Here is a 27780-nt window from a genome sequence, read left to right as displayed (position 1 = left end):
GAAAAAAAGGTATTCAATCCTTTTGTTTTAGATCCTATCACCTATAACCACCCCAATTTGTATCTCGGCTTCGGTTATCCGTCCGGATTCCTTGGCGAGCTGGGTCCTTATGGAGGCAACATTGGCTGTGATGTCATCGAGCTTTTTTGTGGACAGCCGCAAAGCTTTTTGGTATGGCCTCCATCATGTTTGTGATATCTGGAGCCACTACACTCTGTGAGCCATCCATGTTCTTGGTAGGCGCAGCCCCCGCAGTATCCCTGGCATTAGCCGTGATGTACCTATCCATTGCCCCGGTTTTCTTCCCACTGCCTCTGCCCTTAGGCATGTTGTCGTTAGTAGGGACCACGGTTCACAGTTCACACTTCCGCCTCCACCCTCTCCCCCCGGCCGCCACTCGTGCGTGCAGTGTTTGGTCTGTGCCCCACGAATGTCGCAGCTATATGTTGCGTATGTTGGTGAGGGCTGGGGTCTTAGCTCATATGGCACAATTCGCTAGTGCAGTTCCCCACCTCTCTGGCACCACTCAATCGAATGTGCTTCCAGTGCAGGCCCACCACGTTATTGCATCTTGCAATGGCACGTTGCTAGATCCGCTGGATGCTTATTACTCTACTGTGCCATAGTCCCAAAATAGCAGCCCGCTCTGGGGGGTCCACCCACACCTCACAGTCCCACACTTTGGGCATCCAATTGCTCAAGACCCCAGAGCAGCAGTCCTCCCTATGATTTATGCTCAGTGCACGCCGCGTGGTAGGTAGAGTCCAGGCCGCCGGTGTCTGTGGGGCCAGCCTGTCGTATCACACCTCGGTGGCAGCTCACAGGAGGCAGCACTCATATGGCCGGAGGTGATGTCCCAGATGGATGAGATGCGTCGGGACCGCACCAGACTGTGATCACATCTCACAACGGAGCTGTGCGGCGTAGGATTTGCGCTGCGTCAGCACTTAATGGGAGCAGGGGATCATACAGCAGCACCGGACGTCAGGCGGCAGGCCTTCACATAGCAAGCCTCACCAATCATCCCAGGGCAAATCTGGACTACAGAAGTATCTCTTAGTCCCAGCAGAGTGTATGCAGGACATGTTGGTTTCTAATTAAAGTGGACCGAAGCAAGGTCACATCCTATTTTGAGACAAAATGTTAGAGATTTTCCCATTTATATGGTTGGAATCAAAAAGTCTGTCTCTCTGGCATTCTTGCTGATAGACTGTGTTAGACCCACTAAGAGAAGTGGAACAAACGTACAAAGATGGACCAGCCAGAAGCACAGCATTAGCCCACGCGTCGCAAATTGGCAATGGAAAAAGATATACTCATCTCTTTTGTGCATTACATATTTGAGATTATGTAATATTCGGTTTAAGGCCGTTTTAAGGAAACGGAGGCAGAAACCGGTAAAAGAAACACTCAGTAACCAGAACTGACATTCACTATAGAGGGCCCCCCTCGATAGCAGCAGGTTCCGGTGGTCTGGGAAAACTGGGTTAATGAAATCTGCTGCTTATTACTTTATTGTAAAGTGCATTATTATATGCAGAGCTACAGATGACCATGGGTGTGTTTAAGTGTTGCATTTTTAGCAAATTTTTGTTTTAACCATTTAACCTTATTATACATATATTTTTTCTTAAAGTTACTAATTTAATACGAAAAAACTAGGCTTTCCCATCATTTGCGCAAAAAAAACACATCTACATTACAGTAATTTTCTAAAGCGCATGCTCGTTAATTCACTGTAACATTGGAAACTCAGGATATGGAAAACTACCAAGCACATAAAGTGAGAATGTTTGGTTACTCATAATAATGTCACATGTTTTATGTATAGATTATATGCCCCCTATTACACTCGTTCTTAATCTATTGGAGTTCATTTCATTTAATGTCATGGGCATGGCCATATGCAGGCAACAGTTAGGATGCTGTAGTCCAAAGCGAAAGCACTTGCTGCGGTTTTCACTGCCAAACAGTTAGCCCCATACCCCTCCCCTTCCATCCGCCCCCCTTGCCTCACCCATGAAAACATTAGGAATTGAAAAGATAACTTCGCCATTAGGGATTAAACAGCACAAGCATGAAGAACACCACCACGAGACAAATCCGGCTTCATATGTTCAATGTTAATTAGCACGTTATAAATACAGAGAAACAATATAACATTGCAGTTCTTGAAAACACTGGTTACCTGCTCGATGACGTGCAACCTTTCCTGCTCCTGCTCTTTTTCTTTCTGTTTTTCAGCTCTAATCGAGGCAACTGAGGTAGTTTTCATAGACATGAAGTCTAATGTCATCCACTCATCCCTCTGAAATGCAATAAAATGCTTCTGAGAACAAATACTAACACAATATACTAATTTACGAGTAAAAGGCTTTTGGTTTTAGATCTGAAATGACAAAACTCATAAGGATGGTCACACATTGACAACTCCAGCAAGGGCAAGATGGCCAACATTGTATTTTGGGACATCTACATTTTACGAGTATAAAATGAATGAGGACTTCCTAGACTTATGGACTTCAAGCTTATGGGAAAATGCTTGTAAACTGCACAATAATTTAGCTGGCACTAGAAGCAGCTTCCCCAACCCATTTGAATTGAAACCCAGAATGCTGCTCTACAGTGGAGATCAGGGGGGCTGCAGGCACCTTAGGTAATATGGCACAGCGAGCGGGGCCAGCCTGAAAGGGGCATCTTCACACCATCTACAGGAGACCTTAGATAACGGTTCTGCTGGGGGAAGAACAGGTAGGCAGTGTGAAAATGAGACTGCCTTGAAAGAGGACATGTAGGTAGAAAAGTTCAAGAATGCCAACCATAACAGACCAAGAACTTCGTTGTTTCCAGATGATGTCTGGCACAGAGTTAAGACATTGTGCGATTTGGTCTCCAGATAGCCTGCAAATTGAAGTTGGGGCTAACTCTGTGCAAAACCTGAGAGGAATAAGTTATTTACCCCTGGTAACGTTATTTCGACTAGATGTTCCTCCCACGTATTCCTCATCTTATGATATCTTCGATTCCAGCTTCAGCTGCTTCGAAAAATGTTTCTCTCGGCAGAGGGCGCTGTGCGTCTAGATGGTCGACTCGATGTCCCTCGTGGGCTTCCATCTCGGCTGACGACAGTCGAGTACATATACCACATGCAGCGCCCGTTGCCTTCAGTTCTGTTTTTTCACCACTCATATGCAGAATTACCGGCCTTGATAAGTGCCTTTAAATGATCAGACCTTAAAAGAGCGCAAGGTCTAAAGCTTGGAAATTCGACAGCAGGGTATGCGTAGGTAGGGAGGGCGTTGAGGAATACGTGGGACGAACATCAAGTCAAAAGAACATTACCAGGGGTAAGTAACTTGTTCTTCGAATGGATTGTGGCCTCCCATGTACTCATCTTATGATAGACTTCCAAAGCAGTATTAGGTTCTTTTGGAGGAGGGAGCAAGAATTGAGAGTTATCTGTCCAGAGTGAAGCATCGAACTGCCTTGCCAAATCTTACTTTCTTGTTAGAGGTGTGTAACCAATAATGTTTTGTGAACGTGTGGAATGTGGACCAGGTAGCTGCCTCGCAGATGTCCTTTATCGGAACTCCCCTCTGAAGGGCAGAGGATGTGGCAATGCCCCTAATGGAATGAGTCCTTAAACCTTCTGTGGGATCTTTCCCAGCTAGCCTGTAGCACTCCGAAATAGCAAGCATGGTCCATCTGGATAGAGTCGGTTTGATAAATGACAGGTCTAGTTTGTGCCCTGTATAACCAATGAAAAGTTGGCTGTGCGGTCACAAATTTGCCATCCTTGAAATATAAAAGCTCAGAGCTCTCCTCTGATCGAGTCTATGGAATCTTCCTCTTCCTTGCCAGGATGAGGTGGAGGATAGAGGGCCGGAAGCACCATTTTCTGTACTAAATGGTAATCTGACACAATCTTAGGTAGAAAAGAGCGTTTGGCCTTAAGGACAACCTTATCCTTGTAAAAAGTGGTAAACAGAGGTCTACAGGATAATGCCTGCAACTCACTCACCCTGCGGGCTGATGTTATCGCTACTAACAAAATGGTTTTGTAAGTTAGCACCCTTAAAGGGCATATATGGAGTGGCTCGAAAGGAGCGCACGTCAAAAACTTGTATCTCAAGATAAGGTCTCAAGTTGGTATTTGGAATGATGTAGGAGGAAACACATTTGTGAGTGCTTTAAGAAATTGAATTAAGGGTATTTTGAAGTAGGATGCCTCTTCCGAGATGCGCTTGAATATGGAAAGAGCTACTAGATAACCCTTAATTGTCCCAATCTGGAGCCCCAGATTTGATAACAATTTTTTAGAAAAGATAACACTGTAGCTGTATCGCATTGAAAAGGGACCAAATAATTTTCCCTATAACAGCTGCAGAACTTGTGCCAACAGCAGCAGAATAAGGATTTTGTTGCTGGCCTTCTGACCAAAAGCAAAATCTCCATTATTTCTTTTTTTAAATTATTTGCATTAATCAAATCAATGATTTTTACAAAATTTCCAAGTTTCGATCAGTTACTTGCTTAAAATAGTTGTTGAAATTTTAAAAAAGTTGAAGGAAACTATAGTTTTCGACCAGATCTTGGTCCTTTAGTCGCTTTCCTTTAAACGGGGTGATGTAATAATCAGTCCTGGTGACTAAGCCAATGGTCTTTTACCAGATCTTTACTTAAGAACCTAATTGGGAAGATTCGAGTTGTGTCATCACTTGCTGCAACATTTTTGAAGAAGCCATTAGCCACGTTGGTTTATCACCACTGATCAGCTTAGACCACCAGCAAATTTCCGACTCTAACGAGGGATCCGCCGCGAAGTATTGCATATATTGCATTCTAAGTTGTTTTATTTCTGCACAGCTAACAAGAAGATGGCGAATTGTTTCTTTTTCATTTATCTTATGACAAAGTCTACAGTCACTTGTATCCGACAGGCCTCTAATAGCTCTGATTTCGTTCGTAGGGAGCAGATTGAGTCTCGCTCTTAGAAGAAAGTTTCTTGCTGCCTGCTTGGAAATTGTTTTATGTAGCTCTGCAGTTCGTTCAAGCCTTTAGTGTTCACCGGCAGGTGGGATGTAAGTTTATTTTCGGCTGCTTTTGACAAGGTCTGTATCCAATCTAATTCTTTTATTTTCCTCAAGATCTTCGTTGGATTTGACATCAGTTCCTCCTCATCACACTCAATTGATTTCAAAAGTGCCAGTATACCTTCTCTCGAGACTTTTAGCTATCTGTTTGTACTCAGTGACAGCTCCACCTTTACAAGGTTGTATAGCAAGGGACTCGTAGGTAGCAGACATTTTCTATATAATCTCAAAGAGTTGCAGACCATTGTCCCTTGAAGAGACAGGAGGCCCAACTCTCTACGAATCGAGGCTATAGGAGTTGACGGGAGTCCTAGGACTGTCCTCCAATAGTAGGCTTCTAATTTCAGCCATATCTCTGATGGTAAATGTAACATGGCTTCCGCTCCATATGTCAATGTGGGAACTGCTTTCATTTTATCGAAATTTAAAGCTGGAATCATGGAGAACCGCCCAAATTTCTGGTCGATAGCTTTGCCTTTGCTAGCCAGCAATCTGACTTTTGCTTGGAGGGATTCCTGCATGGCTAAGTCTCTTTTTAAAATATCCACAGTAATTCCCAAGTATTTGAAGCTCTGGACCCTTGCAATCTCGATTGAATCATATCATCATCTGTTTTTGTCTGTTTTGTTAGCTGTTCTCTCCAATGTAACAATTTTTGTTTTTTCTTTGTTCACTTCTAGGTTATTGATCGTTACGTATGACAAAAGATTATCAAGCTGTCGTTGTAGTCCTATCGGCGTCTGATCTATTAAGATTAAATCGTCTGTGTATAGGAGTCTACTGATATTTTGCTGACCAATTTTGGGGGGAAAAGATCTAACTGACGTTTCCAAATGCTGGAAGTCTCCTATGTAAGCTAGAAAGATTGAAGGAGCCAATGGACATCCTTGTTTTACCCCCCTATGAGTAGATATCGCAGATGACAGGGAACCTCTGTTTAGGCGGACCTTGACAGTAGTATTTGAATGTAAGGCTTTAATAGGTTCCAAGATTCCTGTAGGGCATGACCAAGCTTCAAGTTTCTGCCATAGAAGTGACCTGTCAACTCTGTCAAGAGCTTGGGTGAAATCAATAAACGCCATGTATAGCCTTGGGCCTCCTTCCAATGTTCTGCTTTTGAGCACACTCAACGTCAAAATGTTAACCGTAGTTCCCATATTTTTCTTAAACCCCGATTGAAAGTGGTCGTTGCACTGCGACCCGTTGGCCCACGTTTGGAAACGTTTCAATAGTAGCGAACCATACACCTTGCCAATTGGATCAAGCAAAGTGATTGGACGATAGTTTGAAGGGTTGTTGATTGCTCCTTTTTTATAAATGGGAATTATTATACCCGTTGTCCAAGAGGCAGGTATCGATTGGGAATCTGCACATCTAGCGAAGACCTTACTCATAAACAAAGACCAGGCCACGGGGTGGGCTTTTAAAATCGATATTTGTAATACCATCCGGGCCCGGTGCTCCATTATGTCATCCAGGAGGTCCAAATCCTTGTACCAAAGCCTTTCAGAAGCCATGGGTGAAGGTTGAGCGTCTTGACCTCCGGATGGAAAACCCAACCCTCCTCTCGCGAGAGAAGGTCCTCTTTGTGGAAGACGTATTGGAGTAAAGATGGACATGTCCAGAAGGTCTGGATACCACGTACACCTGGCCCAATCCGGGGCAATTAGGATCATGGATTTTCGGAACTTTCTCAACCTCCTGATCACGTGAGGAATGACTGGGACTGGAGTAAACGCATACAAGAGTGGAAAGTCCCAGTCCACTATGAAAACGTCCCCTAGAGCTCTTCTTGGAGGAAATTCCCTGGAGCAGTACAGTTCGCACTTCCGGTTGACCCTGGCCGCGAACAGATCCACTTGAGGGGTTCCTCAAAGGGTGTAGATCTCTTGATGGACTTCCCGAGCTAGTTCCCACTTGTGGGAGACTGCTCTGCCTGCTCATAGCAACCGCTGCCGTGTACTCCTCTCCGGCTAGGCGAACTGCCGATCTAGAGATTGCTTCTGAATTGCCCAGAACCAAAGCTGCGTTTCTTCTCTGCATAGTGGTAGTGACGCTACACCTCCTCTCTTCTAGAGGTAGTACATGGCATCCTTGCCATCCCTTATCAAGTTCGTGAAGCTGTCTCTTTCCTCACCTTCAGGGATGTGATCAGCCGCCATCCTTATGCAGTCCCACAGTGTCAATATAAACTTAGCAAGGGCACATGTAGAATTTGCAGACTTTAAAGCCATGCTACTAGCAGAAATGACTTTCTTTGCTCAAGAGTCAATGCATTCGTCATCCCCATCAGGGGGTATGGTTGGGTAAGCAGCTTGCTTTTAGGCAGATGTAGCCGCTAGTACTAGTAGGCTTTCCGGAGTTGGATGTATTGACAGGTAGCCAGGGTCGCTACTGGATGGCCTGTATTTCTTTTGTAAGGTTTTTGTTTACTGCAGGGCTGGACTCTGGAGCCTCCCAGTTTGCTGCAACCCTTTTTTGCAGTGCCACATGGAATGGTAATATAGGGTCATATGGTAGACCTTTGTCAAATAGGTCAGTCAGGTCATCTTTTTCAAATGCAGGAGCTGGTCTACTCCATCCCATAAATTCCACTACTCTGGACATTAGGCTTCTGCAAGAAGCATCTGCATGATCATCCGGGTCCGGTTTCCCAAAATATAGTTCTGGGGAGGTGTCTACCCCACTGTCTGTAGGGTGTCATGTAGTTCCCTAACCCTGGTCTCGTCTCACAAACTGGTGATCCTTCCCTCTGTCCCTCCTAACCTTGGTCTTCAGAAGAACTTTGTGAAACGTCGGTCTTCTTTTTTCTTCTGCCTGCCTTGGTCTTCCTTGTCTTCTTTTCCTTCTACTCCTTCTCGAAGAGAGAATGGTGAGCTCCCCCGGAGGCCACCTTGCCTGGGTGGTGAACACCCCAAGCAGAGGGGGGACTCCGAGGTGCCAACCCCTACCAGGGAAAAAGCCTTGCAGCAGAAAAAACCCTTGGAAGTGGTGGAGGCGATGTGAAGTCTTGTAGATGGAACAGGAAGATCGAGTACCAGAGAACAGAGGAGGATCCTTGTGATGTAGGCACTGAGCTGTTTGCGAATCAGCTGATGCACGGTACAAGACTGAGAACTCCCTAAAGCTGGGGAAGAGGTTTAGGACGGGCTTTGCTGGGGTGATTCCCCCACAGTGTGGACTGCAAGTGCAAGAGCATAATGCTGGAGAACGTGTCTGCCCAGCCAAGTATGTCACACTCACAGAGTTTGAGGCTGGCATCGAGCAGTGAATGAAAGTGAAAAGCACACGCCCAGCCAGCAGTAGCCTGAAAGGAGAGGGTGTCGAGGCAAAAGAGGGAGAGAGAGATGTGAGCAGACAGCAGGAAACTCAGGATGCCAGCAAAGAAGACTGACCACAGAACAGGGCGGAGATGGAGGAGCATCTCTGGGACGCAGAACGCTCGGAGAGGCAGTATAACATGGGAGAGGAAACAAGGGGGAAGGCAAGGAAGGAACGAACTACAAGCATTAATTCACCTGTTGAGAACGGGTTGCAACGCTCCGAGCTGCCGACTGGATGCTGGGAAATGGTGTCGGCGGCCATCTTGGAAGAAAGCTAGAATGCTAACCTAGCAACGTGGACAATATAACAGCATTCTCAATGGAGCCTCCAGCATTTTCACAGTTGCCATGGATGGTACATGACAGTATAACCCCTCCTTATAGGGGGTCTGCCAGGTTTACCTGGATGTTGCCTGTGACAAGTTGGGGTGCATGAATGTTCAGTTTGGGTTCCCAAGTTCTTTCAGCAGTGGAATATCCCTTCCAATGTACTAGATATTGCAAAGTTCCTTTTTTGTACCAGGAATCCACAAGTTTGGATACCTCATATTCCTTGTCTTTGGGGATAACATGTCCTCGTATCCTACAGGAATAAGGATCGGGAACTTAAGCCTTGAGAAGGGAGGTATGGAATACTGGATGTATTCTTCTTAACTTTTGTGGTAATCTCAGCCGAAAGGCCACCGGGTTCACCATGGATGTAATGGGGAAAGGACCAATGTAACAAGAGGAAAGCTTGCCGGCATGAACCCATCTGGGAAGAAACTTTGTAGATAACCACACCTTGGTGCCTGTGTCCCACTGCGGGTTTTGTCTTCTCTTCTTATCCGCCCATCTCTTGTAGGTCTTCCTGCTTGTCCACAGATTCTGGATTGCCTCCTTGTGGGTGCTTCTTATGGTTTCTATAAGCTGATCAATCGAGGGTATCTTCGAAGGGGTAAATCCTGTGTGTGGTATATGCCTGGGATCGTATCCCTAGGTGCAAAAGAAAGGGCTCATCCCAATGGCTGTATGCCTGGAGTTACTATAGGTGAATTCCGCCATGGGGAGAAGGTCAGCCCAATCGTCCTGTTCTTGGTTGCAGAAGCACCTTAAGTATTCTTCGGAGTGGCATTGAGTCTGTTACTCTGGGGATGGTACCCTGATGACAATGACCGGTGGATACCAGGTGTTTGCCAGAACACTGAGGTAAACTGTGTGCCTCTATCGGACACTATGTTGAGAGGTACCCCATGTAGTCTCAAGATCCTTCAAAAACATGGCAGCGGTTTCAGAGGCTGAACGAAGGCCTTTCAGGCAGGAGAAGTAGACCATCTTGCTAAATGAACCGATGGTGACCATTATCGCGGTATGACCCCTAGATGGGGGCAACTGTACAATAAAGTCCATAGAAAGATGTTTCCAAAGTCCCGAAGAGGTTGCGTCTTGTTGAAGAAGGCCTATGGGTTTGGGGGTGGAGTACTTACTACGGGCACAGACTGGGCAGGAGTTGACATATGTCTTCACATCCTTGTGAAATGATGGCCACCAGAAACTCTGCAAGACTAGTTTCTGGGTGGCGCTTGGCCCTTGTTTTCTGCGGTGGGAAGATCATGACACCATGACATGGCTAGAGTTTGTAACTCTTGTGTAGGTAGACATAGGGCTCCATTGTGGAAATAAAGACCCTTCCTTCGTAACAAGGGATGTCCTGGAAGGTAAGGTACATTGAACTGTACCAAGGTCTGTTGAACTTGTAAAAAAGTATTGACCTCTCCCAGGAATTTCTTTGCTGCCAATATGATTTCCTGACCTATGTGCTGTGCTGTTCGGTCTCTTCCCAAACACTGCGAGACAGAGCATCTGCCAGAAAATGTTTTCTGCCTCGAATATACGTTATGTCAAAATCAAATTGGGGGAGAAGTAAGCCCAACGCGCGTATCAGGAATTCTGACACTCCATCTGTTGGAAAATGCATAGGTTGCGATGGTCTGTTCGCACGAGGAAGGGATAGGCAGCTCCTTGAAGGCGATAGTGCCACTCTTCACAGGCTTGTTGAATTGAGTGAAGTTCTTTATCAATGACGGAATAGTTTCTCTCACTGGGCGTGAGTGTCCGGGAGAACTAGGCCACCGGGTGTTTTAGACCGTCCTTCCCTTTCTGTAAGAGCGTGGCTCCTAAGGAGCCTACTGAGGCATTGGCTTCCATGACAAAAGGGAGTTACTGGTCTGGCTGGACAAGGATGGTGTCATGATCTCTGCTTCCAAAAGGTCAGGGTTTTCCCAACTCCCTTGGAAGCAGATCCATAACCCAGGTTCCGAGTGTCAACCAGTCCCAATTGGGACCTTTTGGACCCAGTCCTGGCGCCAGTGGCACCAGGCTCATAAATATGCCCAGTCCCAGCGCTGGAAGCGCCGGGCTCATAATGCTTGGGTGGACTTACCTGCAGCAGACCATGCTGCTTACTTGCCTGCCAGTTGAGCCTCTGATCCTCTTCTGTTTGGAACTACTTTTCCTGTTGGGTGGGGCAGGAGCCACTCCCTAGATTCAGAACACTGGAACTCTTCTGGAAAGCAGGAACTCTTTTCTTACCTAGGCGTGGCTGTGGAAGGAGACACCTAAGCACTACAGGAGGCTCTTTAAACCACACCCGATGGATGAATCTTGCTTTGCGTTATTCTGCATCCTCTGCAGCATCGTGTCTTCTGCATCTGATCCTGGGCCTAAGGAAAAAGGCTTACCATCCTGAATCCAGTCTTCAGCAACACCTATAAAGACAAGAAAGAACAGGTTAGCATTACGGTCTTCAGTGACAGCTCTTCACTTTCCTGGTCCATCGGCTGTCAACAACGCCTCGCGCTGCATTCCGGCATCTGAAAGACAAAGGCTTACCTACTCTTCGTGCGCTCCGGAGGTCTTCACACTGCATTCCGGCATCTGAAAGACAAAAGCTTACCAACTCTTCGCACGCTCCGGAGGCCTTCGGCGCTGCATCCTGCATCGGAAAGACAAAACAAGGTGCGTTTAAAGACATTGGGGATCTTTAATACTCACGTGCCATTACTCCTTTCCACATCTAACCCAGTGGGTATTCCGGCACCCTGCAGCCGCTCCGAACTTGTACCTGCAAAATAAAAAGACAGTTAGAGCGCATCGTGAAGCAGGCAACAAGCGCTTACTTACGTGCTTCCAGGCGCTTCTATTCATCACACGGGCTTCATCTTCAACTCACTTCAGCCCGTCATCCGCCATCGTCGGAACCCTGCAAAACAAGAAACATCATTACTAAAGACTTTAAAGACATTAGAATTACTCGAAACTTACCGTTTGTGCAGTAAACGACGGACAGCAGTCCTCTGAAGTCAAGAGGCCTGCTCCCCTTATCCAGTGAAGAAACTGGTTACAGCACCCTGCCCCGAGGCAGATGGAGAGCACGGCGTTCACTTACCTAAGGTGAGAGCGTTAACCTTTGGGGTTCTACAGGAGAAGAGAAAGGGAAGAAGAGAGACATTCAATAACCCAGTTCCTTAATCCCATATTTTCTATCTGCAGACATCTTACCCTTCGCGTCAGACATACAGTGCACAGAGGTCCAGCCCAAAGAGCCAGCCGTGTGTTGCACATCACCTTCGAAGATACGGTATACGCCCAGTCAAGACCGGCGCCTCTACGGGAATCAGGTGAGCGTTACAGATGGGCACAGAAACAAACAACTTCTTTAGCTTAAGGAAGGCAGAGTGGGCTTCCTTACTCCAATCAAACTTTTTAATAACGAATTCCATTGGATTTTCGCTTCACAAAACACAACATACAAAACGCAACCATATATCCTTGCATACAATTAGCATTACTAGAGCAGTGCGACCAGGTACTACAGTTATAGCTGCGTAATTCAAGACACAGTTGGCATAAGATTCAAATAGAGCTGAAACAGTGAACAGCGGGAGGTGACAATGTTGTACTCCGAGACTGTGGAGGGCATGTGCTCCCAAGTTCGGTGATCCAAGCTGTGTGTGCTTTACATTGTCTGCTAGCATTTCCCCCAGATTTTGTCCGCCTTCCCCGGATAGCCCCTTGCTTGGTAGACTTGACGCTCCATCGGAATGATGGCATCTACATCTGAGGTCCATTGTTCATAACTTGGCGGAATGTCTGAGCCTCACAGCTGTGCTATGTTTCTTTTCGCGATTCCTGTGGATGTTGAAAGAAGTAGTCGTTCGAAGCGGGACATGCCTCCTTCTACGATTCCCAGGAGGAGGAGTTTGGGGTCCGTCAGGATCGGGCGGCCCATGACCCTTGAGAGTCGTTCACTGCATTTCTGCCAAAAGTGTTGTACTCACGTACATTGCCATAGGATATGGTAGACGGTTCCTTCTTCTCGTCCACACCGTAGGCACTTGGGGTCGCTTGCTTTACGCCATTTGTACAGAGCTACTCGGGGGTAGTATATTCTATGCAGTATTTTCAACTGTATTAGCCTAATTCTTGCCGAAATTGCAATTTCTCTTGGATACATCAGGGCCGAAATCCAATCTTCAGGTAGTGCCGGTGCCACATCTCCCTCCCATTTCGTTTTCAGGTGTGCCAGTTCCGTTTGGCTCCCTTGAGGAGGGCAGTGATGGGAAGAACGAATTCAGAGAATCTGGCTATACATTTTCTGTTTAAATTTGCCAGACCTAAAAATCGCTGGATCTCCTCGACATTCCTTGGCTCTGGCCACTGCAAAATGGCCTTGGTCCTGCCCCGGTCCATCTGTATACCTTCTTTAGACAGGACAAAGCCCAGATAGGATACAGAAGACACCTCAAATTCACATTTTTCTGGCTTGGCAAATAGCTGATTGCTCCTCAGTCGGAACAGTACTTCGATGACATGTCTCCGGTGTTCAATCAGATTGGAAGCAAAGACTAAGATGCCATCCAAGTACACCACAACTGTGGAAAAAAGGAGTTCTGCAAATACTTTGTCCATGAACCGTTGGAACACAGTGGGGGCATTGACTAGGCCGAATGGCATTACTTGATGCTCGAAGTGGCCCAACGGGGTCCGAAAGGCGGTCTTCCACTCGTCCCCTGTTCTGATTCTTAGCAGATGGTATGCACCCCGGAGATCCAACTTGGTAAAGAAACTAGCTCCTTGTACTGCTTCCAGTGCGTCCTTGATGAGTGGCTTGGGATACCTGTCCCTGATGGTCTGGTTGTTTAGACCATGGTAGTCAATACAAGGCCAAGATTCCCTCAACCCCTTCTTGGGAATACAAAACAGATGTGCCGACAGAAGACTTGGATTCCCTTATGAGGCAGTTCTGAAGGTTAAAATCCAAATACTCCTTTAGTCCTCTTCTTTCCGGTAGGGATAAGGGGAACATCCTACTGACGGGTATTACGACCTCAGGTTGTTACTCAATGGTGTAATCCTCCTTCCGGTGTGAGGTAAGATCCTGGGAGCTACGTGTTCGAAAACGTCCAGGTATTCCCGGTAGTACATAGGTATGGTCTGTACCACAGAGGAAGATAAAGATACCTTCTACCCTGGGGTTTCTCAGACTGTTGTATTAGACAAAGTTGGTGGCAATATGTTGATTGAAAACTGGTGGTACTGGACGTCCAATCGCTTAAGTAGCCACAGTATTCCCAGGATGATGGGGAAGTGGGCTGCGTGGATTAAGTCAAAGACAATGGGTTCCTTATGATGGAACATTGTAACCATAATCTAGCAGGATTCCTGGATAATCGGCCCGGAGTCAAGGGTGACCCATCCACACCTTCCACGGGAATGGGTTCTTGCTTTTCCTGCAGAGGTATAGCTTTCTTCTTGGCCCAAGTGATGTCCATGAAATTGCCAGCGGCGCCACAGTCCAGCATGGCAAGAACCTCCATGGAATGGAGGTCTTCCAGGAACAACTGGACGTTGAATACCATCAACCTGTTTTCGGGAGAAGCGTCCTTCTGTTGGGTCTGTGGGATATTTTGACCCACTCAGCTGCGCTATGCTACATCACTTTGCTGCAGTGGTGCAAGAAACAGCAAAATGGCCTCTCTAAATTGTGTTTTTGCAACTACCAGAAAATGGCTGCACCACCCTGCCAGACACATTTCAGGTGGGGTGGAACAGAGTACTCACTGCAGTAATGTGCCAGTGTGCTCTGCAACATTTAACATGGAGTGAAGTGGAAGAGGCGGCATTACTTTGCTGAAAACCCAAAATGCCTATTTAAAATTACACCTTTTTCAACCCTTAAAAGTGCTGTTTGGCACCAAATCCATCCATTTCTCATGAACCGCTGTGATTAAAAAGGCCCTGCAATGTCCAAGATCATCCATTGTGTCTCAGAGGAACCGGGCATCATTTGAATGACAGCTCCTGTCAAAAGTATCTTTGAAGAATCAACCATGGGCTTTGTTTTCATTTTACACGGGAAACTCGTCTATTTTCTTTGCAAAAGTATCAAGAATCAGCTGTTCAGAGAAAGACTCTAAATAGATACATGTTAAATGTATCCATGCTGCAAAACAACTCCAGCACTCAAGAAAAGAACTATAGCTGCAGAAAGTGTGTATTTGCTGGAGATGAAAACCGAATTTAAAGAAATAGTAAAATGTGCCTTTTCTGACTGAAGAGAAAAAAAAAAAATCGCCTATTTAAAAGTAAATTGTTGTGTGAAGGCCTACTTATTTAGCAATGTAAAAGGATTTGTTGCTGGTAAAGGTACACCTATAAACTGTTTGCTTCCATAGGTTTAAGTCAAGATGTAAAAACGCATAGGCTAAGTTGGCAAACTATATAAAACAAACTTGCTCTGCCAGTTGCTAGCCCTGAGAAAGGGTGACACCTCAAACCTCTGGAACAGGAAATTGCTTATTGCTAGCTGGAAGACGTTCAATGCACCAGGACAAAGGAACTTCCCCAGCTCATCAGACATTCATCTTTGCTCCAGATTGGGACAATAGCAGGCGGAGACTCATCTGTCAAGTGTGAGGGGCAATAAAACCTTCCATCAAGAGAGAGGCCCCTCATCCTGCTTCAAAGGAATTGACAGCTTCTTGCAGTTGGGGGAAAGGGGAAAAAAACAGATCAAGTGACATTTGGTATTAAAGGTTATTTTGTAACTGAACTTTAAAAGACATTTAACTTTGGAGCAAGAATAAGGAAACACATGAAAAGTTGGTAGTTCTAAATCTAATTGTATGCTCTTCCTTTGAAAACTTGATAGAACTCATTACTGCATAAGGAACAGAAGTTGTAAAAAAATGACAGATTACGGGGAAAGTACTGATGTTGCAAACATAACATTATGTACGCACATCCCTGGGGTAAATGCACATCTGTGTACACAATTGGGGAATTTTAGGCAAATCTTTCATGGTTAAAATTGCCAAAATGTAGCAGAAGGGCAAAACCAGGTCCCACAGACCTGGGATTTGGATTGAAATATGACACACAAAATATGTAACCTGTGTATCTGATTTTCTCAGAGGTAAGATCTGGTTCCAGTAGCTAGGGGAGGTTTCTACACATTGTAAAAAAAAAATTAAAATAAATAAATCACCCCATAAACATGACATCCTTTTCCTGTGATCCAATCGGCTGTGAGCAAGGCGGAAACTATGCTCTTGCCCAATCCTAGCAATATGGGTGTGGGTAGTAAGCCTGCCCCTTCCATTTACTGTAGTGATGTCATCTGGCATGATAAATAGGGGCACCTGACAGCACACAAGGTACACACCGATTCCTGACTTTCTTCCTGAATTCCTGCGTGGCGTCCTGTTCCCGATTTCTTCATCCTGATTCATCCTGATCCCAGATTTTCATTGCAAGGCCAAGGCCTATGCATTGCTGAACCCCTTTTCAGCTAGGCCTCAAATTCTAAAAATCCCAAAAACCCAAGTGAAGCATCTTGATCCAGTTTTGCTTGCTGCCACTAGATGCATGCCTGCTCCAAACTCGCCATCCTGCTGATCTTGCCAGTCCAGTGCAGTCCGGTGACCCAGCTGATCCAGTTCCGCCAGATTTGCCCAGCTGTCCTTGGTTAGACCTGATCCGTGTGATGACCAGGACGATTGACGGTCCAAAATCCTAAATTAAAGTGGACTGTAAGTATTACTAGGACCTTGCCTTGTCCTATCCCAATCTCTAAACCATACTATCCTTACCTTAATAACTTGTAACATTGTCAGAATCCTTATTGCAATCCTGTCTTGATTTATCTTGCTAAGTGCCATTTCTTTAGTCATTTTTATCTTTTGCAAATCCTAAAATATCAATCCTATTTCGAGTGATCCGACTGGTTCCCCCTTAAAATCAGTGCATTTTATCCGTTTTAATTAAAAACCGTTTGGTTAATTTTAGGCGGGAATCAACATTTTTGCTAAATTTTACATGTGTTATTTTTATTCTAAATTATTTTAAACCTTCCATTCAAATTGTTTACTTTTGCTCAAACTATTGCTTATGACTGTCAGTATCTTTCCAATGTTGCTCCCATAGATATTTGTACTGATTTTAGCAAATTTTCAGCGTTTTATTCAGCCATTTCCAAAATGTCATTTTAAACAGTAGGGTTTCAAATCTGTTTCTCTCTCTTGTTTGGGGAGGGAAGGTTCGATTCGAATTCTGTTCCTTATTCCTTATTACCGATTACCTGCTGCTTCCTTATATCTATTTAGAATTGCTTATTTGTGGGTTGAGGAATATTGCAGGGGGAAATCCTAACTTAACTGCTCTCTCTCCAAATAAGCCCAAAGTGTTCTTTTCTCTGGTGTTTTATATTTTGTGTTGTTAAAGAGTGAATTTAATTGTATTACATACCTTCTTATCTGTTATTGTCACCACATTGGTGATTGCTGCCCCATATATTAAAAAGCATATGTTTGATTTGAATTTTAAATAAATAAATGAACAAGTTACTTCTTACCTTGTAACGTTCTTTCGATGGGATGTTCCTCCGACGTATTCCTTATCTTAGATATCTCTTTCCAGCTCTGCTGGCCTCGGAAAATTTTTCTCTAGAGGGCGCTGCGCGTCGACGTCCGCCGAGTCGATGTCCCACGACAGCCGCCGTATCAACGTCATCCTGCCTATAAATGCCGCGCGCAGCGTCCGTTGCTCAATTCCGTTTTGTAGGCCACAGTATTTCCGTCTGGACTAGACTAATCACCCTGAAGGAGCGTAAGCTGCAACAACAAGGGAAGTAGAACTGCGGGGATGGATGGGAGGGTCGATAAGGAATACGTCGGAGGAACATCCCATCGAAAGAACGTTACAAGGTAAGAAGTAACTTGTTCTTCGAAGGGATTGTGTCCTCCGACGTAGTCCTTATCTTAGATAGGCTCCCATAGCAGTATTCTATGATTGGAGGTGGGAGTACTGACTTCATGCTGCCTTCTATTGATGAAAAGAGTGCAATACAGCCCTACCAAACCTAGTCTCTTGACTGGAGGAGGAATCCAAGTTGTAAAATTGTGTAAAGGTATGGACGGACGACCATGTGGCGGCCGCACAAATGTCTTTAACCGGCACTCCTCTTTTGAGGGCCGATGAAGCTGCAATACCTCTGGTCGAATGAGCCCTAAGGTTTTGAGGGGGCTCTTTTCCTGCCAGTTTATAACATTCCAAAATGGCTAGAATGATCCATCGGGAAATGGTCTGTTTAGTTATTGGTAACCCCAGCTTGTGACCTGTGTAGCCTACAAACAGCTGATCTGCTCGTCTTATCCTGGCCAGTCTACTGATGTAAAAACGTAAAGCCCTTCTAGGGTACAGCCTGTGTAACCTCTCTTCCTCTTTTCCCGGATGAGGAGGATAGAAAGATGGTAGGGTAATCTTCTGAGTGATATGGAATTCAGAAACCACCTTTGGGAGGAAATTAGGCTTCACTTGCAGGACAACTTTGTCTTTGTGAAAGATTGTATGAGGGGGTTTACAAGAAAGAGCTTGTAACTCGCTCACCCTTCTAGCAGATGTAAGTGCTATTAATAAAACAGTCTTAAGGGTAAGAAATCTTAACGAACAAGAATGGAGTGGTTTGAAAGGTGTGCCCATCAGCAAAGTTAGGACTAAGTTTAAATCCCATAGGGGAACCTGGAATGGTCTTGGGGGATAAACGTTGGTTAACCCCTTTAGAAACTGTATTACCAAGGGTAACTTGAAATAGGATGGTTCTTCCGCAGTGCGCTTAAAGATGGATAGCGCTGCGAGATAGCCCTTAATGGTGCCAACTTGAAGGCCTGAATTCGCCAAATAGAGTAGGAAGGACAAAACCATTGGTGTACCACATGAAAAGGGGTCGATATTCCTTTCTCTACACCAGCTGCAAAATCTGTTCCAGCGGCAGCGGTATAAAGACTTTGTTGCTGGCCTCCTTGCCGAAAGCAACACCTCCATAACATCATCAGGGAGGTCCCAATCCTTGTACCTCAGCCTTTCAGAAGCCAAGCGTGAAGGTTGAGGGTTTTGATGTCTGGATGGAGAACCTGACCTCCCTTCTGTGAGAGTAGGTTCTCTCTGAGTGGAAGTCGAATTGGAGGGCAGATGGACAAGTCTAGAAGGTCCGGGTACCAGGTTCTCCTGGCCCAATCCGGGGCAATTAGGATCATGGTTTTCCGGAATCTTCTCAACCTCCTGATCATTTGAGGAATGACAGGGACCGGTGGGAACGCGTACAGAAGCGGAAACTCCCAGTCCACTATGAACGCGTCTCCCAGAGTTCCTCTCGGGGGAAATTCCCTTGAGCAGAACAGATCGCACTTCCTGTTGACACTGGTGACGAACAGATCCACCTGAGGGGTTCCCCAAAGGGCGAAGATCTCTTGAAGGACTTCCTGAGCTAGTTCCCACTCGTGGGAGACTGTGCTCTGCCTGCTCAGAGCGTCCGCTGTCAAGTTCTTCTCTCTGGCTAGGGGAACTGCCGATAGAGAGATTCCTTCTTGGATTGCCCAAAACCAGAGCTGCATCGCCTCTCTGCACAGGGGTAGTGATCCTATGCCTCCTCTTTTGTTGAGGTAATGCATGGCCACTGTGTTGTCCGTCATTATCAGGACATTCTTCCCTTGTACAGCTGGCAGGAACGCCTTCAGCGCAAGTCTGATGGCCCTCAGCTCTAACAGGTTGATATGTAGTCTGGACTCCGATGGAGACCAACGACCGCTGATGGTCAAGTCGTTGGCGTGGGCTCCCCACCCCGTGAGTGAGGCATCCGTGACTACTGTTATCTCCGGCCAGGGTTGCCAAAACTGTTCTCCTTTCAGAATGTTCTCCTGACAGGCCCACCACTGAAGGTCTCGAGCCACCCTGTCGGGAACCTGAAGAAGATCTGTCATTCTTCCTGAGAATTGTGACCACCGAGTCCTCAGTACCCACTGGAGGGATCTCATTCTCAGGCGAGCCTCTGGCACTAGGAAAATGCAGGATGCCATGAGGCCTAGCAACCTCAAAAAGTCGAAGGCTGGGAGACGTTGGGCATTTTGGAACTTGGTAACCATCTGTAGAATATCTTGAGCCCTCACCTCTGGTGGCGAGGCTTTTCCCAGGGAAGTATCCAGGATTGCTCCCATGAACTGGAGTCTCTGCGATGGTATCATCTGTGACTTCTTTAAATTGAGGGAGAAGCCCAGTCTGTGAAGGGAGTGGCAAACGTGATTTAGCTGGATCTGAGCTTGTTCGGAAGATACAGCCCTGATCAACCAATCGTCCAGGTAGGGGTAGACGTGAATCCCTTCCCTCCTTAGACTTGCAGCCACTACCGACATTAACTTGGTGAAGACCCTCGGGGCGGAGGTCAGCCCAAATGGCAGCACTCGAAATTGATAATGAGAGTTGCCAATTGCGAACCTCAGGTATTTCCTGTGTTTGAGATGGATAGGGACATGGAAATAAGCGTCCTGAAGGTCCAGAGATACCAACCAGTCCTGGAACTGAAGGGCCTGAAGGATCTGAGAAAGAGTTACCATCTTGAATTTGTCTTTCCTGAGGAATCTGTTCAATTCTCGCAAGTCCAAGATGGGTCTCAGTCCTCCGTCTTTCTTTGGAATGAGAAAGAAAGGGGAGTACCAGCCCTTGTTCTTCTCTGCTAAAGGTACCGGTTCTATGGCACCTTTCTCTAGCAGGTCCAAAGTTTCCTGCAAGAGGAGCGGATCTGGAGCTTTCTGAGAGCTGATCCCCGGTGGATGACTCTGAGGTATGCGTAGGAGAGGCAGGCAGTAACCTTGGGCAACTGTATCCAATGCCCAAGCATCTGACGTGATAGCCAGCCATTCCGCCAGATGTTGAGTTAACCTGCCTCCTACAGGTGTCCTGTGAGGGAAGTCCTCAGAGTAGTTTTGGGGCGGCTGATGCAGATGCCGATGGTAAAGAGGCACCTGCTGTTGCTGCGGCTTTTGAATATCTACCCCGTCCTCTTTGAGCCGGTCGTCCTCTACCTCTTCCGAATGCGGAGTAGAAGCGAAAGGACTTGCCCCTCGCAGAGGTTCCTGTGGGACGAAAAGGTGTCTGACGGATTGCAGCGCCTAGGGATTTTGCTGCTGCTTTTGATGTTTGCAGTTTTTCCAAACTGTCATCCGCCTTTTTCCCAAACAAAGAAGAGCCATCGAATGGCATGTTCAAGAGCCTGGCTTGCACATCTGGGGCAAAACCAGACTTTCTCAACCAAGCGAATCTCCTGGTTGTTGTACTTGCCGCCATTGCTCTGCTGATACTGTCAGCCGAATCAATGCCCGTCTGGAGGGATTCGCACATAGCGTCTTTACCGTCCTATATGATATTTAGGAACGCCTCCCTTTCTTCTCCCTCCGGGATGCAGTCAGCCGCTGTAGAAGCACACTCCCAAAGTGTATGGCTGAATCTAGCAAGGGTGCAAGTAGCATTAACAGATTTTAATGCCATGCTACATGCCGAAAAAAATTTCTTTGCCATAGCATCATATTTCTTATCGTCCCTGTCCTGTGGGACGGTAGGGTAAGCAGTCTTGACGTCAGTAGAAGATGCTGCCTGTACCACCAGACTTTCTGGGGATGGGTGTTTTGACAAAAACTCCGGGTCTGCAGAAGATACCCTGTATTTTGTAGAGTTTTTTATTTACTGCCGGGACGACATTTGGGGTTTCCCAGTTCGTCATAATCTTCCTCTGAAGAGCTTTATGAAAGGGCACTACAGGATCCTCCTGTGGACCTTTGTCAAGAATATCCGTGAAGTCATCTTGTTGGAAAGCCTGTGAAGGTGTTGACCACCCCATACATTCTGTGATCCTGGCCATTAAGGCTCTATAGGGGGTTTCAGCATGCTCCCCCGGGTCTGGCCTAGCAAACTCCAAGTCAGGGGAAGTGTCTAACCCACTTGCCTCATGTAAGGAATCATGAAGATCCTTTAACCTGCGTTCTTCTGAGGATAACTCCTCCCTAACTGGGGTTGCAGGTCCCTGCAACTCAAATGTGTCTTCCTGTTCAGATAGCTCACCCTCTTCCATAATTGAGGACATAGTTCTCAATTGTTCTGAACTCACAAAGGGTGTAAAACCCATCTCCAAGGCAGATGGTACCAAACTTGTCATAATCGGCCTCGAAAACGTTGATGTCGTCGACGCCGACGTCGAGGGCTTCGGGCGTGGCGTCAAAAACAAAGGCGGAGGCCTAGAGGACCTCGAGAGAATTGGGATTCTGCTCGAGGAAGTCGACAATCTCGACGCCATCGTCATCAAGGACCTGGGGATAGCCACTGGTTGCGTCGTAACCGTGACTTTCCTTGGTGTCGACGCCGGTGTCGAAGATGGCGTCGAGTCGGCAGACCCGTGTGTCGAAGGTCCCTTCGACAACGGCGTCGAAGACACCGACTTTGGTGTCGACGGAACCTTAGTCGATGGCGTCGACGGAACCTTCGAAGAAGGTTTCGAGGTCATAGCTTTACTCGAGGGTTCGTGACGCGCTCGAGAAGCTTCCTTCGCCGGGTACTGCGACTCGCAGCGTTTTTGACCTTTGGGTCTTTCGACCAGAGCATCGCTCTCGGCAGTCTTCAAGGGGGCCGAGGCCGCTTTCTCGAAGACGCCCATCATATTTTTGCGGAATTCCTCCCATTCAGCCCGGGAACTATGTTTCGTGGGGCAAGGGATTCTCTTTGGAGAAACAGAGGAAGAGGACGACGGAGAAGGGGATCTTCGACGTCTCCTCTTAGAGTGCTTCGATCTCGAGGAGTGATGGGACCCACTCCGAGATCTGGAGCGTGAATGGTGACGAGGAGACGAATATCTCGACTTCGTCTAGGAAGAAGCAGCTTTTAAAGTCTTACCTTTCTCCAGCTTCCCCCTACGCTCCTTCAGGGCCTTAGCTGTCATGGACATACAGTCCTCGCACTCCGAACAATGGTGTTCAGCTCCTAAACACCACAGACAAACTCTGTGAGGGTCAGTCAGCGACATCTTTTTCCCACAATCTCAGCATTTTTTGAAGCCGGACCGAGGGGTCGTCGGTTCCGACGAGGAAGCCATCGAGTACGGATTGAATATCTCGAGGTAAATAGGATAAATTGTACAGAACTGAGCAACGGTATTCCGAGGCACTGAGTAAGCGTGGAAAAACGGAACTGAACAACGGACGCTGCGCGTGGCCTTTATAGGCAGGATGACGTCGACGTCGATACAGCGGCTGTTGAGGGACATCGACTCGGCGGACATCGACGCGCAGCGCCCTCTAGAGAAAAATTTTCCCAGGCCAGCAGAGCTGGAAGGAGGTATCTAAGATAAGGAATACGTCGGAGGACACAATCCCTTCGAAATTACCTTTACCAACCAGCCTGATTCCTGGGTATTTGAAAAGGGGGTGTGATATGAGTGGTGTATCACTCAAAATATTGACCCTATATATAATAAAATAAGCATTTTGGTTGTGCGCTGCACACTAGGCTGAGACCAGGGTGTATCGCCTGAGTGAAATACTTAACAGGTCTGATCGCAGGGACTGACAAACTCATCCCCAACCTTATTCCGGTTTAGGGTCAGGGTAGTTTATTTCCCTGATGGCGAGGAGGTACCTCCGGACAGTTCCTCAAAAGGTGCCTAGAGGAACCACAATACATGCACAGGCCTTGCTCCTTCTGTTTCTTACGTTCTGCTGTGGTTAAAGATCCCCTGGGGGTACCTATCTGCCTAGGCTCGTCTCCGGTTGACTTCTTCGTTGGCATGGGCAGGTTTGTAATAGTGGGTAGATAGGGTCTGGTTTTTCTCCTTTCCAGTATCCGTTCGGATAAACTGAATTCGATTTGGAGGGACAGAGTCCCCAACTCTTGAAATATAACTGGCCTGGCTATCCTTGCCAGTTCATCCTTGCTATCATCATGTAATCCTCTACAGAATAGGGTCTGTTGGGCGGAATCCAGCCATTCTGCTTCTGAAGCAATCTTCAGAAATGCTGATACGTAGGACTGTACATCCAGGGGACCCGGTCGTAGATCCAGCAAGGCTTCATTCGAGGAGTATTGGACGTCAGGTCGATCAAACCGGGCCCTGAACCGCTGGCTAAACAATGCCCAGGCCAATGCATTTCCTACTAGGTTAGATACGAGAAATCCTACCTTGGCCCTGTCTAGCTCAAACTCTGGGTCGCAAGGTGAAATAGACCAGACAGGCATTGAGAAATTCTTTCTATTGTCGGGGATTTCCGTCATGTTTGCCAAAAGAGAATGACAAAGGAGGGAGAACGGCCTTAGGGTCATCCCGTATTGCGATCTGCGGTCTCAGGGCTACCTTCTCTGCTCTGAGTGACTGTACTTAGGCTGTCAGTCCCTGTAGGGCAACGGCCAACTCCTGGCACTGTTCCAATGGCGCCATAGTCCGCTTGTGGTGTTACAATCTCTCATAAATTGGTAATCCTTCCCTCCGTCCCTCCTCACCTTGGTCTTCAGGAGAACATCCTGAAATGTGTCTTCTTTTTTCTTCTGCCTGCCTTGGGCTTCCTAGTCTTCTTTTCCTTCTTCTCAAAGAGATAAGGGTGAGCTGCCCCAGAGGCCACCTTGCCTGGGCGGTGAACACCCCAAGCAGAGGGAGATTTAGAGGAGCCAACCCCTACCAGGGAAAAAGCCTTGTAGCGGGAAATAGCCTTGCAGCAGGAAAAACCCTGGGAAGTGGTGGAGGCGACATGAAGTCTTGTAGATGGAACAGGAAGGTAGAGTCCCAGAGAACACAGAGGGGTCCTTGTGATGTGGGCAGTGAGCCATTTGTGAATCTGCTGCTGCGCAGGACAAGATTGAAAACTCCCTAAAGTTAGGGAAGAGGTTTGAGACTGGCTTCGCTGGGGCGAGTCCCCCATAGTCCGGACTGCGAGTGCAAGAGAATAATGCTGGAGAAGACGTCTGCCTAGCAAAGTATGTCACTCACAGAGTTTGAGGCTGGCCGCGAGCAGTGAATGAAAGTGAAAAGGAAGCCCTCTACACGCGGCAATAGAACACACCCAGTCAGCAGTACCCTGAAGGCAGAGGGGGTCAAGGCAAAAGAGGGAGAGAGAGAGAGAGATGGGAGCAGACAGCGGGAAACTCGGGAAGCCAGCAAAGAAGACTCCGACCACGGAACGGGGTGGAGAGAGAAGAGCGTCATCTTTGGGAAGCAGAACGCTCGGAGAGGCATTAGAAACAAGGGGGAAAGGCATGAAAAGAACAAACTACAAGGGTTAAGTTCCCTTTTGAGAACGGGTTGCAACACTCCGAGCCGCCGACTGGATGCTGGTAAATAGTGGCGGCGACCTTTGTATGGGAGAACGGGTCTCCCCCACATTCCCCACCTATGTGAGGATTGTGGCTCATCAGCGGCCCCCATGCACCTGGGCCCGGGAGCAGGATGGCTGCTGATCGACACACGTGACCAGTACTGTAACATACCATAGACACCATTTTGAAAGCACCAAGACTCCATTTTAGATGGGCAGATTAAACCCCAAGCGAAAAAAGCCTGCACGGGAAAGCTGTAGCTGTGCCTCTGCCCACTGCGCACAGAGAGCCATGCACATCCCCCGCGCCTCCACCTCATGGCAGATCCGCTAAAGGCCCGTTCTCACGAGCAACCAGACACAAACAAGTATCAGAACAAACATTGTATCATTTACCTTCCGCAGTACATCATTGTCCCGGCAGTGACCCGACTTGTGGGTGGAGTCTGGAAAATAAGAAAAATCCCAATCGACCAGGCCTCGACCCGGCATCTAACCCCTAACATTTAAAATATATGGTGTCAACCTTCCTGTATGGACCCCTGCCCACATCTCCCAGATGAAGTGTTAACCCCATACCAAAGCCCAACGATTTGCAGGGTGGTTTGTAAATTATAACACGGGTGTTAGAAAGGGGCAAAGATCATAACATTAATAAAGCAAGGATGACCCCCGCCCACTGCAAGATATCATGTGCCTTGAAGACTTAATGAAAGGGCCTGATGGAGCCCACGCAATGTTAACGAATGACTGCTGCTAATGTACAAAGGAAGGCGGAAAAGCATTACTAAGAATATTTGTATATAATACAGTGAAACACGTTTAAATTGTTATAACCAAGAATGCAAATGCACAATTATATATGAACGTATTGCTCCTATGTTCCTGAGTACACAAACCAACCTACAGCTACCTCACGTTGTTATTCATTTGTCGCCTTACGAATTACCAGTATGTGTTCAACTAATGTTATGTAATGCTTGTGCCAGACCCTCATAACTATGTATGAAGAAGTAAATGAATTTATAAAACAGTAGAAATTTGTAATCATCCTAATGCTACTAACTTTACTAACTGTTCCCTCGTATGATATATTGTGTAGCCCAGGCACTGAGAATTGCACAGAGCCACAAGGCCATCTACCCCTCCTCCCTCCAAGGCCCGCCAGGGCTTGCTGGTGCTTGAGCAGCACATCCTCATCTCCCCTCATTCTGCTGGACCTGCTTCAAGTATTCACCTCCCCCATGTCCGAGGCCGCCATAGTCGGCCAAATGAATTTACAACATGGTCCCAAACCCCACCGCCTTGAGGGGCCAGAGGTGTGCCCCCGCTGATCCAGTAGTACTCCAGTTCACCCCAAGTCAATGGGCCTTGAAGATAGGTATCCAACCCTGTACTAACATATCAAAGTAATTCCTCACCACATCTAACAGAACGACAAGGCATCTCACCTCGTGCCCTCTGACAAGACGCCCAGACGTGTGCGTGCGTGCGTGTGTGTGTGTCCCCGTCCACAAGGGCAATGTGTTAGCGCAGTCACCAATCATCGACACAGACCGCGCCTCGCCTGGCAGCTACACCCCGACAAGCCCAGCTGACCCGTCCACCCCACGTTGGCACCACACGGATGTCCACCAATCCTGGAGCGGCTCATTGTACGACCTATAGCTTAGCCGGCGCCACCCAATCCCCTAGACGATGTGCCCCTTATAGTTTACAGGATGTATGACGTGGTTTTGTAATAAATATGACTGTCTTTGCTATTGTCAGAAAGAGCACTCTCGGAGCTTGCAGAGTCATTTGCATGCCCTATTTTGATTATGTAAAAACCCCTTTTATATCACCCGCTCTTGGTTTCATTCCCTCCTGGGGTGTGTCCTTATTGCCTCTCATTGTGGGGAAGGTACTGCCTTTTGGGGACGCTTGCTTTCAGTGGTCACCCCGAAGGCATGATAGATTCTTTTATCGTCCCCTCTGGCACGAGAAATCCCGGGCGGCAGTGGAGACGCACGGTGCGCCCGCTCAAGAGAGCTGCCGGCCTACAGCAACTGGTACGCTTAGACGTGCGCATGCAGTTGGCCAAAGAGTACGGGTCCCGTTCCAAAAAACCCTTAGTACCGCTCGCTGGAGCCGGCCATTGAGTGTGAGGCAGCGCCGCCTGGACGGACCCAGTCCGGAGAATCTCAAATCAAGACGGGCATGCAAGTATTAAGCGAGAGTGATCATAAAAGGAGAGGGGAGGGAACCAGATTATACGAGGTCAGTTAAGGGGCACGTTCAACTATTATTGTTATCTTCTTTTCTCTGCATATGGCCATTAGGATAAAAAGGTGAAATAAGGGAAGATAAAGACGGGAACCTAGCTCTGCAAGGGGGTAGAAGGCGGCTCCACATAGTGCTATCTTGACTAGTACTGGGAATAAGTTGAACAGTGGAGGATAAAATAAAGGTGTCTGAGAATAGGGAGACATGGTGTATACATTAGAAACTGCTTTTTTCTTCTTCTTTATTCTGGGTATTTCAATACTAGAAAACGTGCCATAATTCTTAGGGGGGGAAGGGAGAAATATTGGGCAAGGATCAGAAGGCCGTGTCACAGAGAGAAGTCCAGGGCAAGAAAAGGGGGAATAATTGTTGTGTTGTATGTTAAAAGTTTGTTAAATGTCGGTTTCATGTTGAATATGCTAAGCGCATGGCGTTTTA

The 27780-nt window shown here is 47.1% G+C and overlaps 1 protein-coding gene across 1 annotated transcript in view; it reads right to left on the bottom strand.

Moving 5' to 3' along the window:
- Positions 1-27780, bottom strand: part of CWF19L2 (CWF19 like cell cycle control factor 2) — a 2067169-nt gene that overhangs the window by 1595738 nt on the left and 443651 nt on the right. Inside the window, exon 5 of the mRNA XM_069640682.1 lies at positions 2189-2308. Coding sequence (XP_069496783.1) covers positions 2189-2308 — 120 coding nt within the window. The remainder of the gene's footprint in view (positions 1-2188; positions 2309-27780) is intronic.

The sequence above is a fragment of the Ambystoma mexicanum genome, chromosome 7q (genome assembly GCF_040938575.1).
Source record: "Ambystoma mexicanum isolate Mex_15411 chromosome 7q, UKY_AmexF1_1, whole genome shotgun sequence".
Taxonomy (NCBI): domain Eukaryota; kingdom Metazoa; phylum Chordata; class Amphibia; order Caudata; family Ambystomatidae; genus Ambystoma; species Ambystoma mexicanum.
This window is presented reverse-complemented; position numbering and strand designations above follow the sequence as displayed.